Genomic DNA, 14,056 nt, shown 5'->3' with positions numbered 1-14,056 from the left:
TCATGCTGGGGGAGTCGCATCCCACAGATACAGAAGCCCAAGAGGCTTCACACGTAGCCCTGAGCTTTGAGCAATGCGATTCCCTCTGTGCTGGTCAGAAGCAAAGCAGCATTGTTACACTGCCCTGCACTGGAGGGTAAGGATGTCTCAATGCATCTGTCCCACAGAATTATCTTGGCGCAGAAGAACACGCGCTGTGTCCTCCTTCCGCCACTCACTTGGCTGGGAAAAGGAGCTCCCTGGCAAACATCTGGAGTTGCAAGCACCAGGATGAGTATGAAGCATCAGTCGCATAGTCTGTCTTGAAATGGAATTACCTCTCCAGAGAATGCCAAATGCCTGGTGTTTGGCACAAAAGCAAGCAGTTCCGGCCCTGCTGAGGATCCCTAAACAGATTGACTCCTCTGTCTCTCTGTGGCAAAATCTATGGGGAAGACCGGCCCAGACTGTTCTAGTGGAGAGGGCTGTCAGAGCTCTTGAGACCAGTCTGGGGTCCTGATACCAGAGCTCACTGGCTCGACCAGGGCTATGGTATTAATCGCATCTCCTCTAATCCCCATCCTCCCCCTGCTTAGTCTCCAAGATTGGGATTCTGCTGAGGCAAGTCATGAAGAGGAAGGTGATTGACCAGCGAATGGAGTTTCCCTGAGGATGTGCATTAGCAGAGCCTCCTTCTTCCTTCCTCACTCGTTGTACCGGTCTTTTGAGGTTCTCTTGCGGGTGGATCTCAAGCAGAGAAGCCCCTGAGGGAAGAATTCCAGTTACTGCTCAGTAACCTTCCTGTCCCTGCTGGCCAGCACTGGGGCATCTGATAGTCCTCTCACTTCCTATTCTAAAGGGTCCCCAGTTGGGGCAATTTCTGCTGGCCTGGGGTAGATTCCTTGTATCTTATTGGAAGAATAGTGGTGAGTGTTCCAGCATCATTGGCTGTGCCCCGGGGAGCTGCTGGGATACAGGGATGTGAACCATGGAGGGGGCTATGGGGATGCACTAGTGAATGCTTGGGATGGGGAGCTACTTGCCCACACCCTGAGAGTGACCCAGTGGCCTCTGCATCCAGACTACGCTACAGCAGGAAAAGCCGCTTTGGAGTATATCTCCTGTAAGAGGCAGATGGCTCATGGATGGGGAAGGTTCCGTGGCAGTTGCGAGAGGCAGAAGGATGAGAAAGTTTCATGCCTTGGCCCTGGGCCACTGCACTTCCCACAGCCAGGGAAGGAGAAATGCCCTCACTAGAGTGATGCCCCAAGAGACGCCAGATGCCTGTTCGCAGGCTGGGCCGATGAGCTCTGACTCCCTGCGTACAAAGCGTGTTTGGATAGCGCCACCCATGCTGAGCAAAGGAGCGCTCCAGAGCTCGCCGATTAGACCACGTGCGAAGGAGTGGGATGGCCCGGGGACTGAGCGGTGGTGCTGGGCTCCTAGCTGCTGAGTGTCGCCATGTTTGAGGGAGTTGCACTGGGGGATTGGCATTCGTAGGCCTCCTGGGAAGTGTGTGTTAGACGTGAGTTGGAGGTGGGGGGTTGGCCTATAGGGCATCCTGGCTAAAGGGCACAAAGTGGGGTGGGGGGAGAAGGGAGGTTGAAGGGAAAGGGGACAAGTGAACTGGATGGAGGAAAGACTCTTCTCTCTGCCTGTTGTCCAGGACTGTGTCCTGAAGAGAGGCTCCCTGAGAGTGGCAGAGTGCAGTGAGTAGTGTGCCAAGAGTGGGGGCAGTCTGAGGTGGAGGCTGCCTGTGGGACAGATTTGGCGGGGGCACAGACCCACGTGCGGTTCAGAAGGGGCATTTCTTTGCCCTGCAATGGCATTTTGACCTGAGTCTGCGTTTGCGCCTTCGGGAAAGGCCCTGGGTTTGGGGAGCTTGTGCTGGGTAACTGGGGGCAGGAGCTAGCCTGTGTTGGTCACGAGCAAAGACCCGTTTCGCTAGGCAGTGCTGGCACTTGGCATGGTATTGAGATTGTCTGCTGGTTGTGGTGGAGGAAATGGGGGGTGTCATGTGCCTCCAGGCCTCTGACACCCCCCCTCAACCCCAGCCGTGACCCCTAGCAATTCTTTAAGACCAGGATTGAGACAGTTTGCTGCCAGCCAGGACTCTTCCACTGTAGTTTGCTCAGGTTCGGTAGGGCTGCCTGGCCTAGCCTGGGATTAGGCCCAGCTGGCTGCAGTTCCAGCTCTCCTCAGACTGGCTTCTCGCTCCCCCCCACGGCTGGGGCTGGGGCTCTCGGGGGAATGCTGACGGGGAGGTTTGGCTTGTAATCCGCTCCTGGAATGTCGGCCAGACGGTCAAATTCTTCTCGCCTCTTGTGAAATGAGTGATGTGGGGCAGCTTGGGAGAGCAGCCTGCCATCCCTTCCCCGCTGGAGAAACCTGCCTGGCCTGCACCGCCCTGTCATGGGAACGGGCGTTTTCAGCCTCAGCCGCAGCAAAGACATCAGTGCTGGGGTGGGAGGGCTGTTCCCCTGCTGGCAGACACTCACAGCAAGGGAGGTATTTGGGGGGAGGAGGTTGTGTGGATGCCCAACAAGCGGGGCTCAGTGATAGGTTGCTGAAAGGAAGATGGCTGCTCTTGCTTGCTGTCCACATTCCCCTCCCTGCTATTTCGTTGGTGGCTCTGCTCCTTTAGCAATTCTCCTGATGGGATCTTTCCTCTCCCCTTGACTGGAGGCAATCCGGAGTCCGTCTGACTCTGCCCCTCTCCCTCGCGCCCCCCAAGCTGAGCAGCTCTGCAAATGTTTTGAAAGATTTCCTTCCTGTTTCTTTCCCAAACCCTGACTTGTCTCTCAATTCCATTTTTCCTTCAGAAACCCTGATGGATACGAAGTGGGTGACATCCGAGTTGGCGTGGACGGCTCATCCAGAGACCGGGGTAAGACTCGGGTCCTCCTCTCAGGGCCTACGCAGGGCTCCCGATTCCAGGTTGAGGTGCAGGTCTTGATCTGTTCCGAACTGGGACGCTTCACGAGACAAGGGCACCCTTTGGGTTCCCTCCTGTGCCCGCTGTGTGCCTTGTGAAATCACCCCTGTTCCCCAGACCAGCTCATAGCTCTCTGCTTCATTACTATGGGAGTTGCAAGTGCATGGCATTGCACAGAGAAGAGTCAAGTTCTCACAGGCTTCAGTGTGACGAGGGGAGTAGGGCCAGGAGAGAGCAGGGCAGGGACGGACCATATGGGTACCTCGGTTCATACTGACTGTGTGCGTGTGTTGGTGCTTTTGGGGGTAATCACGTGTCTGGTTTATGCAATGTGGTTTCGGTTAGTTTGTTATGGGGGTGGGGCCATGTTCTGAAGCATTCCGGTCTGCCCATCCCAGTGGCTAACCTGCCAATCTCTCTCCATTGCAGTGGGAGGAAGTCAGTGGTTACGATGAGGCCATGAACCCCATCCGAACATACCAGGTGTGCAATGTGCGGGAGGCCAATCAGAACAACTGGCTTCGTACTCAGTTCATCCAGCGCCAGGACGTCCAGCGAGTCTACGTGGAGCTGAAATTCACTGTACGGGACTGTAACAGCATCCCCAACATCCCGGGCTCCTGCAAAGAGACCTTCAATCTCTTCTATTACGAGTCGGATACAGATTCTGCCTCTGCCTCTAGCCCCTTCTGGATGGAAAACCCCTACATCAAAGTGGATACAATTGCCCCCGATGAGAGTTTCTCCAAGCTGGAGTCTGGCCGTGTGAACACCAAGGTGCGCAGCTTTGGGCCTCTCTCCAAGAATGGTTTTTACCTGGCCTTCCAGGACCTGGGTGCCTGTATGTCTCTCATCTCTGTCCGCGCTTTCTATAAGAAATGCTCCAACACCATTGCTGGCTTTGCTGTTTTTCCGGAGACCTTAACTGGGGCCGAGCCCACTTCTCTGGTCATTGCCCCTGGGACCTGCATCCCCAATGCAGTGGAAGTGTCTGTGCCCCTGAAGCTGTACTGTAATGGAGATGGGGAGTGGATGGTACCAGTTGGAGCCTGCACATGCGCTGCTGGATATGAGCCTGCCATGAAAGATACTCAGTGCCAAGGTAAGCACGTGGCTAGATGGCCCATAACATGTTCTCTTCCTCTGGAGTAAGGTATGTGTCTAAGGTATGCCTGAGCGGACTCGCTGTGGGAAGTGCACGGAGGGGTAGAGGATGCTGAATGCTCCGAGGTCAGACCTAGGAAGGTGGAAGCCGTGTGAGCTGTGTGTCCTGAAGACAGGCTGCTCACAGAAAGGGGACTTCCCCAGAGTCCTGACTGGCTTCGCAGGGAGCATTTCCACAGCATCTCCCAGGGACTCCGTGACACCTGGATATTGGAGTTTGATCCTCTGTGATTCAGTTTAATGACCATCTGTACTTCTGGGTCTCCACCTGGGTGCCTGATGGTGTTCGAAACATGAAAGCTCACACCGATGATACCTAGTTAACATCAGCTGTAGTGCACTCGCTAGCACTCGGTGCCTTCCAGCAGCTGGGAGCTATGGCCCAGGCCTGCCACCTCCTGGTCCTTTCCTTGGCATCAGGGCGAGCACCGCATGCCATTGTGGGGCTCCAGTTTTGCTGGAGGAACTGGAACCCCTTCTGATTTCAGCTCCTGATGTCCCTATTTACAGGCCTAACAGGGAACCTTGGGACCAGTGGGTCCTGCCGCTTACTGAATGGGATACGCAGTATGAGGTCATGCCAGAACCCAGTCCCCATCCTATCCCACTTCAAGTCTTCCTTGCACTAGGCAGCTATGGGGTGAGGTCCTGTATCTCTTGGAGAGGGAGGCTAGAGAGGTGTCTGCGCCATACTACGTCTCTGGGCAGTATAATCCTTTGGTTAAATTCTCAAGATTATTCAGGACCCACAGCCGTTTAGGACACTCGCTTCCATGTGTCAGTAAAGCAGAAAATAACATGGGTTCAACTAGGAAGGCTACCTTGGTTTGTACAGAGTAGTGCCCATAGGGCAAACTGCAGGAGTGAGGGTGTTGGGAGAGCGTCTGGCAGTGGTGGCAGCCAACTGTCACCATCAGAGCCTGCAGGGGTATCCATATTTAGAGAACTGACTTCTAAGAGCCTGTACTTATAAGGGTGTGATTCATTTGGTTCTCTCTTCTTAACCCTAAGGTCAAGAGTGAGCATGGGGAAACTGGCTGTGGTGTTGCTCAGATTCGAACGTTGATAGGGTCTCTCCTGGATTCTTCCAGGAGGTGGCGGGGTTTCTAGTAGGTGGTCTCGGAGACTAGATTGTGAGACAGAGGCCCTGCCCAGCAATACTCAGACAATTCATGTTGTACAGGAAGCTGCTGGGGCTAAGACTTTACCTTACTTGTGTCTGTGCCTTTGTTTCTCTGATCAGAGAAAAGGCAATAGAGGTTCGAAGGAGCAGTGCTCTGCAGCAGTGACTTACCTGAACAGCCAGGGAGATCCTGGAGTCATAATGAGGGATGGGGCTTCTGGTAATGCTTTCAGCTTGCCTTCTGGGGCAGGAGGGAAAAACTCACTAGCAGATAAGTCAGATCAACATGAGTAGTTTTCATGGAGACTAAAGAAAACTCCCTTTTTGCCAAATGAGTCAGAATAGTATCTGTCCACTCCGGTGCATCAGGGGTTCCAACTTTGTGTTAAATGATCGTTACATTGGGAAAGAGGATGCATCTTTCGTTCCCCATCTCCTTCTTTCAACAAAAATTGATCAAGAAGTGATCTCAGTTCTGTTAGCCTTGTCCATGGCAACCCCTTTCTTCTTGCCCAGACCTCTTTCCTCATCAGTAAGGAAAGCTCCTTAGACCTAAAAATCTCCATGTGATGCACTAGTTGCTGGGTTATTAAAAGGGGAACCCTTGCATTTCTCTGGGGAAATCACGTTTTGCTTGTGGAATAGAAGATCTTTCGCTAAATGGTCACGTGTCCATAAACAAAAGCAGCTTAAGGATTTGGAGAACCTAGAGAAGTCGCTCCATTTTCTTATCCCTTTACCAGTCATTTTAAAGTTCTTCTGTTGTTAGTGAGTTAAGGATTGTCCTGGGATACAACCAAAAAGTAAGTGGCTGTTTTCGCTGCCTTCCATGCCCTTGTGCAAGGGAGGGGTCTTCTGTCATCCTTTGAAAATAGTACAAGGTTTGGTACATGTGTGTGCCCATTCGCATGCAAACCTAACCTGTCTAAGATGGATTTTATAGAGACGGGGACCTTGTCAGCTCATTCCACTCCTCTCTGCCTCCCTTTCCTAGTCATAAAATGGGGATGTTGTTTGTTGCATAGCACCCAGGGGTTCTAATCACATTTGTGGCCCCCATTGTGCCGAGCACTATTCAGACAGAGGTAGAAATGGCACTTGCCCCAGAGAGTTTTAAGGTCAATGTTATTTACCGTCCTTTGTAAAACGCTTTGTGATCTCTGGGGGAAAAGTGCCTATAAGGGCCAGGAATCACATTTTAATTGGAAAAAAAAAGCGAATCCTTAGTTACTGCTGAGATGGGAAAACCTGCTGCAAATCCACCCCACTGCAGACTTCCTGTGGCTTTTGAAGAGATCCTCCTCTCCACGCGGCAGGATTAGATTTCTGTATTCAGACCGGTTAGACAAAGCTAGCATCCTGCTCCCTCGGGGGTCGAGGGCTCATTCCGCCAGGCGGAAGGCAGTGTCGTGGTCTTTGGCATGCTTTGAACGCTACGTTTCCACAGCATTGATTTGCCGTCTCGTTCTCGGGCGCGTTGTCCTTATGTCATTAGCACACAGCTCTTTCGGCGGGGGGGTTGCACTGCTTGCCGCTCTCCCCAGAATGGGGATTTCCAGAGGCAGCTCTCTCGGGAGGGAGAAAGGTTGCGGACCCTTGGCTATGGTTTTTGGATTACGTTGTCTCTGCAGCTCCGCCAACCCCACCCAGCTTCTCTGGACTCCTTTGGATCACTGAATGAGGAGGAATGTTGCGGGGGTAGGGGAGGATTTGCTGTCTTTTCGATGCTTTGGGCTCAAATGCTGAGTTCCTCAAAGGGATGTGCCATCTTCTCCCCCACCCCCAAATGGTTGCTAATTTCCACAGGGTCCCAGGCCAGCTGCACTGTGAGCATGTGCACTCCACATCTACTTTGTGTCACTTCATGTGCATCACCTGCACTGCAAAAAAAAAAAAAAAAAAAAAAAAACCCCAAAAACCAACAACACCACACAAAAAAACCCCAAACCCACCCAGTGGCAATGAGTCTGAGCCCGAGTCAACTGACTCGGGCTCATGCTGCCAGGCTAAACCTAGCAGTGTGGATGCGTGAGCAGGTGCCTGGGCTCCGAAACCCACCCCCCTCGCTGCCATGTCAGAGCCCAGGCTCCAGCCAGCCCAAGGCCAAACGTCTACGCTGCTATTTTTAGCCCAAGCTGGCTTGACCCGGGCTCTGAGACTTGCTGCTCCAGGTGATTATTTTTTTTGCAATGTACTCGTGCCCTCCTTGCATTGCCTCAGCAAACTGCTATGCCACCTTTCGTTTGTTTACTGTGTCTCTTTCTTTAAAAACAGACCATTCCTACTTTGGATGGGACAATGTTAGGGTGAAATCGCCCACTGGAGTTTTTTCTTCCAGGTGCAGGTCATGTCAGACCAGAGCCAGCGCTAGACATAAGCAGACTAAACAATTGCTTAGGGCCCTGGGCAGCTCAAAGGGGGCTCCTATTAATTATTAGTATGGGGGGGGGCAAATATTCCTGCTTAGGGCGCCCCCATGGGCTAGCACTAGCACTGTGTCAGACGCTTGTCTTCGAGGGATCGACACAGAATGCGTAGTATCTTTGCTTCTGACATCCCCCCCCCCCCCCCCAACCAACCAACCAGCCAACCAAAACCCTCTTGTAGGGGACAGTTTATCCAGATTCCTTCATGCCTGGTGTCCATCACATCAGACTGATGGGATCTCTAGAGATGTCTGTTTGAAGTCTCATTGGCAACACACCCCTTCCCCATGGCTTTCAACATACCTGCTCACATGATCATCTGAGACAAGATTGGAGGCAATATATTCAAAGTAATCCACTGCCTAGAAAGCAGCCCAGCTTCCCTGATTTCTGTGCACATAAAATCAGAGCTATCGTGTTACAGGAACAATGGGCTTTGTGTACATTTCCTTCTCTTTTGTTAGACTAGAGAAATGGTTGCATAGTTCAATAATATGTGAATGTCTAATCGCTTAAATGCCGAGAGAGAGCACGCCCAGAGCATGCGTGCTATGCTGTTCTCACTCCTGAATTTATTCCTCAACCAGCTCTCTTCCAAACTCAGCAAAGCACGTGTTCCTTCAAAGCCTGTGTACTAAATTTGAGCTTTTTCAAGGGATGCCGTTGGGTCAAATTGGGGCCAAAGTCTGGACTTTGTAGAAGAAAACTTTTTGCAACCAATGACTAATGGATATGTTACCATGACTTTTTAAAAAACTGCCTACTAATCATAACATTTGCCAATTATTTTCAGCCCCACGTTGCAACACTGAGTTAGTGCATGAAAACCAGGAAGTGAAACTAATTATTTAGATAATTAAAAGAAGAGGTGGCAGATTCCAAGGCAGCAAGAGAAGTAAGCTAGAATTTTAAAAATCTGTTACTTGCAACATAGTTAAGGAAATCTGACTCTTAAATATTATTTCTGACCCATCAGTGCCCCGTAAATTCATACTCTTGTGATTTGAGTAAAAAAATTAAAATTAAATTCTCCTTTTTAGATTTGGTTTTACACTTTATTTGGGCATCATTCAAACACCCAAAGGCTTTTTCTAGATTACTCCAGCCTGTACCCCCTGCAACGCACCACTTTTGGACTGAACCAGCATGAGAAAGTTCAGCCTAAAGGGTAATTTTTCTTGAAATGAAGTGCCTTGAAAATAGAGGTTTAGAATGAGTGTGGTCACCTGAGCCGCAGCTGGAACGGTGCTACTGTGACGCTAATCCATCTGTGGGCACTTATGAAAGAGTAATGTGCGTGAACCGCGCAGGTTCATGAAGCACAGATTGTCCCAGGCAAACCTGATTGCGGCCTTTAACAAAATGACAGGGTTGACCGGGCACAAAGGGATGTGATGGGTTTAATTTATCTAGACTCGTGAGGCTTTTGCTTTCGTCCTGCAAGGGAAAGGAATAGAGAAATTGGAAAGACGCTGTCTGGGTTAGAATACTGTAGTGTGGATAGAAAACTGTCTCAGCCCTTAAACGGTATAATTCGAGGCTATTATCCGCCCCTAAGAGGGAGCAGAGAGTCCTACAGGAGTTGGTGCTGGGGTGGAGAGTAACAGCTGGTCTAATGATCTGGACAGTAAAGTACCCTGTACCATGCAGTTTTGAATTTTCATGCTGTCGGGACAACCCTCCCTCATCCCTGCAGAGGGAGGGGACCTCAGAATATCGAGTTCAATGTGTATCGGCGGGGGGGAGATTCCCTTCTCCTTGCCCACATCCAGTGCGGTAATCACAGGCCCTGTACATGGTGAGTCATGGTGTGTGATGTTGGGATGATTTATTTCAGTGTGTTTTAGCTCCCTCCCATGGCCCTTATTCACTGGGGTGGGGCTTTGTTTTTGAAAGAGAAGCTTTCTGCAACCAGACCACCTGGTGTTGTCATTCTGTCTGACTCCAGAGGCTAAGCATGGTTGGGCTGAGTCAATACTTGGATGGCAGAGATCTCTACCGAAAACCCCGGGTGCTGCAGGAAGTGGTGTTTTGGCAGGTGGCCCTCTGAGCTGGTGCTCCCCTTGATGCAATAGGTGCTGTGTCGCTGGAGGAGTTGTTGACTTGCAGGCCAGATGCGAAACCGAAATCCTAACTTCTTGTGGTGTCATCCTGTGGCAGCGTCATCCCTGGAGTCCTGGCGAAAGTCCAGAGTGAGGAACTACTTTCTGCCAGCCTGTCCCCCTCCCTGAGTTCTACTAGCTTGATTTTTTTATTATTATTTTTAGACAGGGATTCTGCTTCACTTCCTCTCCTACTTCCAGTTGTGCTGTGACTGTTAAATGGCTGCCACGTTCCCCCTAGAGGTGGCTGCATCTCAGTTCTGACAGACGTGATCTGTGTGTCAGGAGTCTTCTGGGGATTCTTCAGCCTGAAAAGCACTTACAGAAATGTCAGCTCCTGTCGGGAGGGTCAGGGGATGCTGGCTCTTTAGCCCAAGCTGTAAAGACACATGCTTCCATCCTTGGAGAGCTCTGGTTCAATCCCTGGGGCACTGGCCCAGACTGTGGTTGTCACATGCAGTTTCTCACAGAGAAAGGACAGTTCAGTGGTTAGGGTGCTAACTGGGGACATGGGAGACCTGAGTTCATGTCCCTGCTCTGCCACAGATTTTGTATTTTCTTATGCGAGTTCACGTAGCCTCACTGTGCCTCCGTTCCCCCATCTGTACAGTGGGGATCGTAGCCATGCCCTGCCTCATGGGTGCTAACAGGATAAATACAATGGGGAGAATGGATCCTACAGTGACGGAGCCATGTAATAAGTAGCTTGGATAGGGGAAGCAAGAACCCCAGAAGGATGAGTCTGCTTCTCTCACTGCCAGCTCTTTTCCAGGCTCCGGAGGCCGTAGAGTAAAGCAGACCTGTTGCACTCCTGTATCGGGATGGGAGCATGACTCTGCTAGAGCCCGTACTTCTCTGCTCCTCCCCGGGCCTGCTGGCTTGAAACTTGTTGAGGAGGTGATGCTATGAGTCAAATCGGTTACTAATTGTCTCACACTCAAGTGCCTTTCATCCCAAAGTACTTAATAAGCAAAATAAATAAGTGTTGACAATGCATTTACTGCTGTCTAACCAGGGGCTTGGCTACTGCATTTTCAGCTTGGAAAAGAGACGACTAAGGGGGGATATGATTGAGGTCTATAAAATCATGACTGGTGTGGAGAAAGTAAACAAGGAAGTGTTATTTACGCCTCCTCATAACACAAGAGCGAGGGGGCACCCAATGAAATTAATAGGCAGCAGGTTTAAAACAACCAAAAGGAAGTATTTCTTCCCACAATGCACAGTGAACCTGTGGAACTCTTTGCCAGAGAATGTTGTCAAGGCCAAGACTATCAGAAGGTTCAGAAAAGAGCTAGATAAATTCATGGAGGGTAGGTCCATCAATGGCTCTTAGCCAGGATGGGCAGGGATGGTGTCCCTAGCTTCTGTTTGCCAGAATCTAGGAATGGGCGACAGGGGATGGATCACTTGATGATTACCTGTTCTGTCCAGTCTCTCTGGGGCATCTGGCACTGGCCACTGTCAGCAAACAGGATATTGGGCTAGATGGACCTTTGGTCTGACCCAATATGGCCGTTCGTATGCATTGGACATTAATAAAAGAGGGAATGGGGCTTGGAAGGAAGCACATTCTTCCACCATAAGTACAGACCCAGGCTAACCAGTTCAGACCCAGGACAGTGGGTGCTGGTACAAACCAGATACAAAAATCACTTTTCTCTCGACTGAAATGCAGCTGCTTCTGGGCCCTCAGCAATGTTGCACACCGTTTAGAACAGGAAGCAAAGAATGCCATGTCCCCTCAAGCATGCAGGAGGCTGTCGGGAGGCGGGGTACTGTCCAACTTGGGATCTAGCCAGAACTCCACAGCTTCATCGCCTCAGTAAAGCTGTACTTGCAGCATCAGGGTTTCCTGCCTTGTGAAAACTAAGGGAGTTTCTCCTGTTGTCTCAGTTTGGGATTTTCTGTCCCCCTTGTGGACTCAGGCTTCTCTTGCCATAGGTCAAGTGTACATGGCAGCTATTTCAGCCTGACGTGTCCAAGGGACTTCAGTTATTCCTCATCCCTTCATAGTATGGTTCCTTAAATCTGAACTTGTATCCACCGGTTTGTAACCATACGAGACGTGAGCCTGGCTATCTAAACACACAGAGGCTTCTTTGGGTGTCTGCTGTCTCCATTTTTCACTTAAGTGTGGTTTGGTAGTGGCCGTGGAATTGGCGAGGTGAGTGCGAGCTGCAGACCCTCCCTCTGGACTTTCCCTCAAGAAAAAGTGTACATGGCAGACACCATCCCCATTCGTGGCTAGTGGTGGTCCTGGATTTTCATCTGAGCCCGTCCACATACCAGTATCTCCTGATTTGTAGGGCAAAGCCAGGGTAAAGTCTAAATGGTAAAACTCTAAATCTACCAGGCTGTTAGGGGACCCAAAGACCTGGTGACTTCAGCTCAGAAAGTAGCACAATGGATTGAGCGCTGTAATCGGTGTGGTATGACCTAGCTCAGGGGTGGGCAAACTACAGCCCAGCGGCCGCGTCCAGCCCCTCAGACATTTTAATCTGGCCCTTGAGCTCCGGCCAGGGAGTGGGGTCCGGGGCTCCGCATGGCACAAGCAGCAGCATGTCCCCCCTTAACCTCTTACACATAGGGGTAGCCAGGGGGCTCCGCACATTTCCCCCGCAGCTCCCACTGGCCAGCTACCACTGCCAGTGGGAGCTGCAGGGGCAGAGCCTGCGGACGGGGCAGCATGGAGAGTCACCTGACCGTGCCTTCGCATAGGAGCCGGAGGGAGGACATGCTGCTGCTTCTGGGAGCCGCTTGAGGTAAGCGCAGCCCGGAGCTTGCATCCCTGACCCCCTCCTGCACCCAACCCCTTGCCCCAGCCCTGATCCCCCTCCCGCCCTCCAAACCCCTCGGTCCCAGCCCGGAGCGCCATCCTGCACCCCCAAGCCCGCATCCCCAGCCCCACCCCAGAACCTGCACCCCCAGCCGAAGCCCTCTCCCCCTTCCACACCCCAACCTCCAATTTTGTGAGCATTCATGGCCCATCATACAATTTCCATACCCAGATGTGGCCCTCGGGCCAAAAAGTTTGCCCACCCCTGACTTAGCTGGAACCTCCATGTCTAAAGGACTTGGAGCCCAGTCACATGGAGGGATAGCAGCTTCTGCAGCCTGCCTGCATACTGTCTCTGTAAGAGTGTGAACCAGCCTCCTGGTAGACTTAAAAGCATTTGCTTTGCTGAGTCTAGATTGGATTTCCAAATCAGCGTAATGCATAAGGCTCTTAATCAGTAGCACTAGGCTTTTTCCTGAGGGTTTCTGCTGCTTCATTGTCTCTTAGGGTGGGGAACTGCAAAGACAGTGCAGTGAAGGAGAAAGAAAGGTTGCGCGCTCACTAGTAAGTATCACTTCTGTAGATCCGCACTGACCTGCCCTCCTCCCCTCTGCAGTAGAGTTTTCAGTGGTGTTTCCATGGGAGGGAGAGGAGCTAAGCAGTGGCTAGGTGTTGGTCTCCCATACCCTGGTGTTCTAGCCCCTAACAGCTTTTCTGCTTTGCCTGGTGGTGTGTGTGGCAGAGCATGCGGCCCCTCCAGGGAGGGTCTGTAGAGACAATACGCTTGGAGAACCGTTGCAGTAAGTAGCTTTCCTTCCAGTGACGTAACTACTGGCTGAGGCCATGTCTACGCTGCCAGCTTTGGTCAACTCGTGTTACGTCAGCATAAACCTACTGCCCTTCGTAGATCGCTTGTGCGTGTGCATGCTCGACTCCTTGCGTGTACTCACCAGGAATGCTTGTGTTAGTGCACCATGCAGTACGCCACAAGGAGGTATCACCGCATGCAACTTGCCATTGTCCAGTGCACTGTCTTTTGGGAAAATTTGGCAATGCCTCGTGGGGCAGAAATGAGTGTCACAGGCGTGACTGGGAGCAAAGGGTCAAGGTCCCATCATGTAACTTTCTCCATCCAGTAACGCCACCCATATCCCATAATTTTTGTGCCTTTTATTAAAATCCCACAAAGCCATACGGTGCTCCTTGCTGTCTGCTGCTTCTGACAGAAGCATGGAGTCTGCCCAGCTCTGCATTGCTTTCATGAGCATTGCAAACGCAGGGTACACGATCCTCCGGTATTTGCAGAGCTGCACGAAGAACCACAGCAGCGGGGGACAAGATGATTCTGTGGAGGACAGACTGCTGGGGGTCATAGTGGACCACAAGCTAAATATGAGTCAACAGTGTAACACTGTTGCAAAAAAAAGCGAACATCATTCTGGGACATATTAGCAGGAGTGTTGTAAGCAAGCCATGAGAAGTAATTCTTCCACTCTGCACTGATTGGGCCTCAACTAGAATATTTTGTCTGGTTCTGGGTGCCACGTT

At 51.3% G+C, this 14,056-nt stretch overlaps 1 protein-coding gene across 2 annotated transcripts in view; it reads left to right on the top strand.

Moving 5' to 3' along the window:
• EPHB3 (EPH receptor B3) overlaps positions 1-14,056 on the top strand; it is a 44,764-nt gene that overhangs the window by 18,868 nt on the left and 11,840 nt on the right. For both annotated transcript variants that reach the window (XM_074963477.1, XM_074963476.1), the window contains exons 2-3: positions 2,802-2,866; positions 3,344-4,016. In XM_074963477.1, the coding sequence (XP_074819578.1) occupies positions 2,810-2,866; positions 3,344-4,016 (730 nt within the window). In that variant the 5' untranslated portion in view covers positions 2,802-2,809. The remainder of the gene's footprint in view (positions 1-2,801; positions 2,867-3,343; positions 4,017-14,056) is intronic.

Source organism: Natator depressus, chromosome 9 (assembly GCF_965152275.1).
Source record: "Natator depressus isolate rNatDep1 chromosome 9, rNatDep2.hap1, whole genome shotgun sequence".
Lineage (NCBI taxonomy): Eukaryota > Metazoa > Chordata > Testudines > Cheloniidae > Natator > Natator depressus.
Note: the sequence above shows the minus strand (reverse complement) of the source record. Positions and strands in the feature narration are given on the sequence as shown.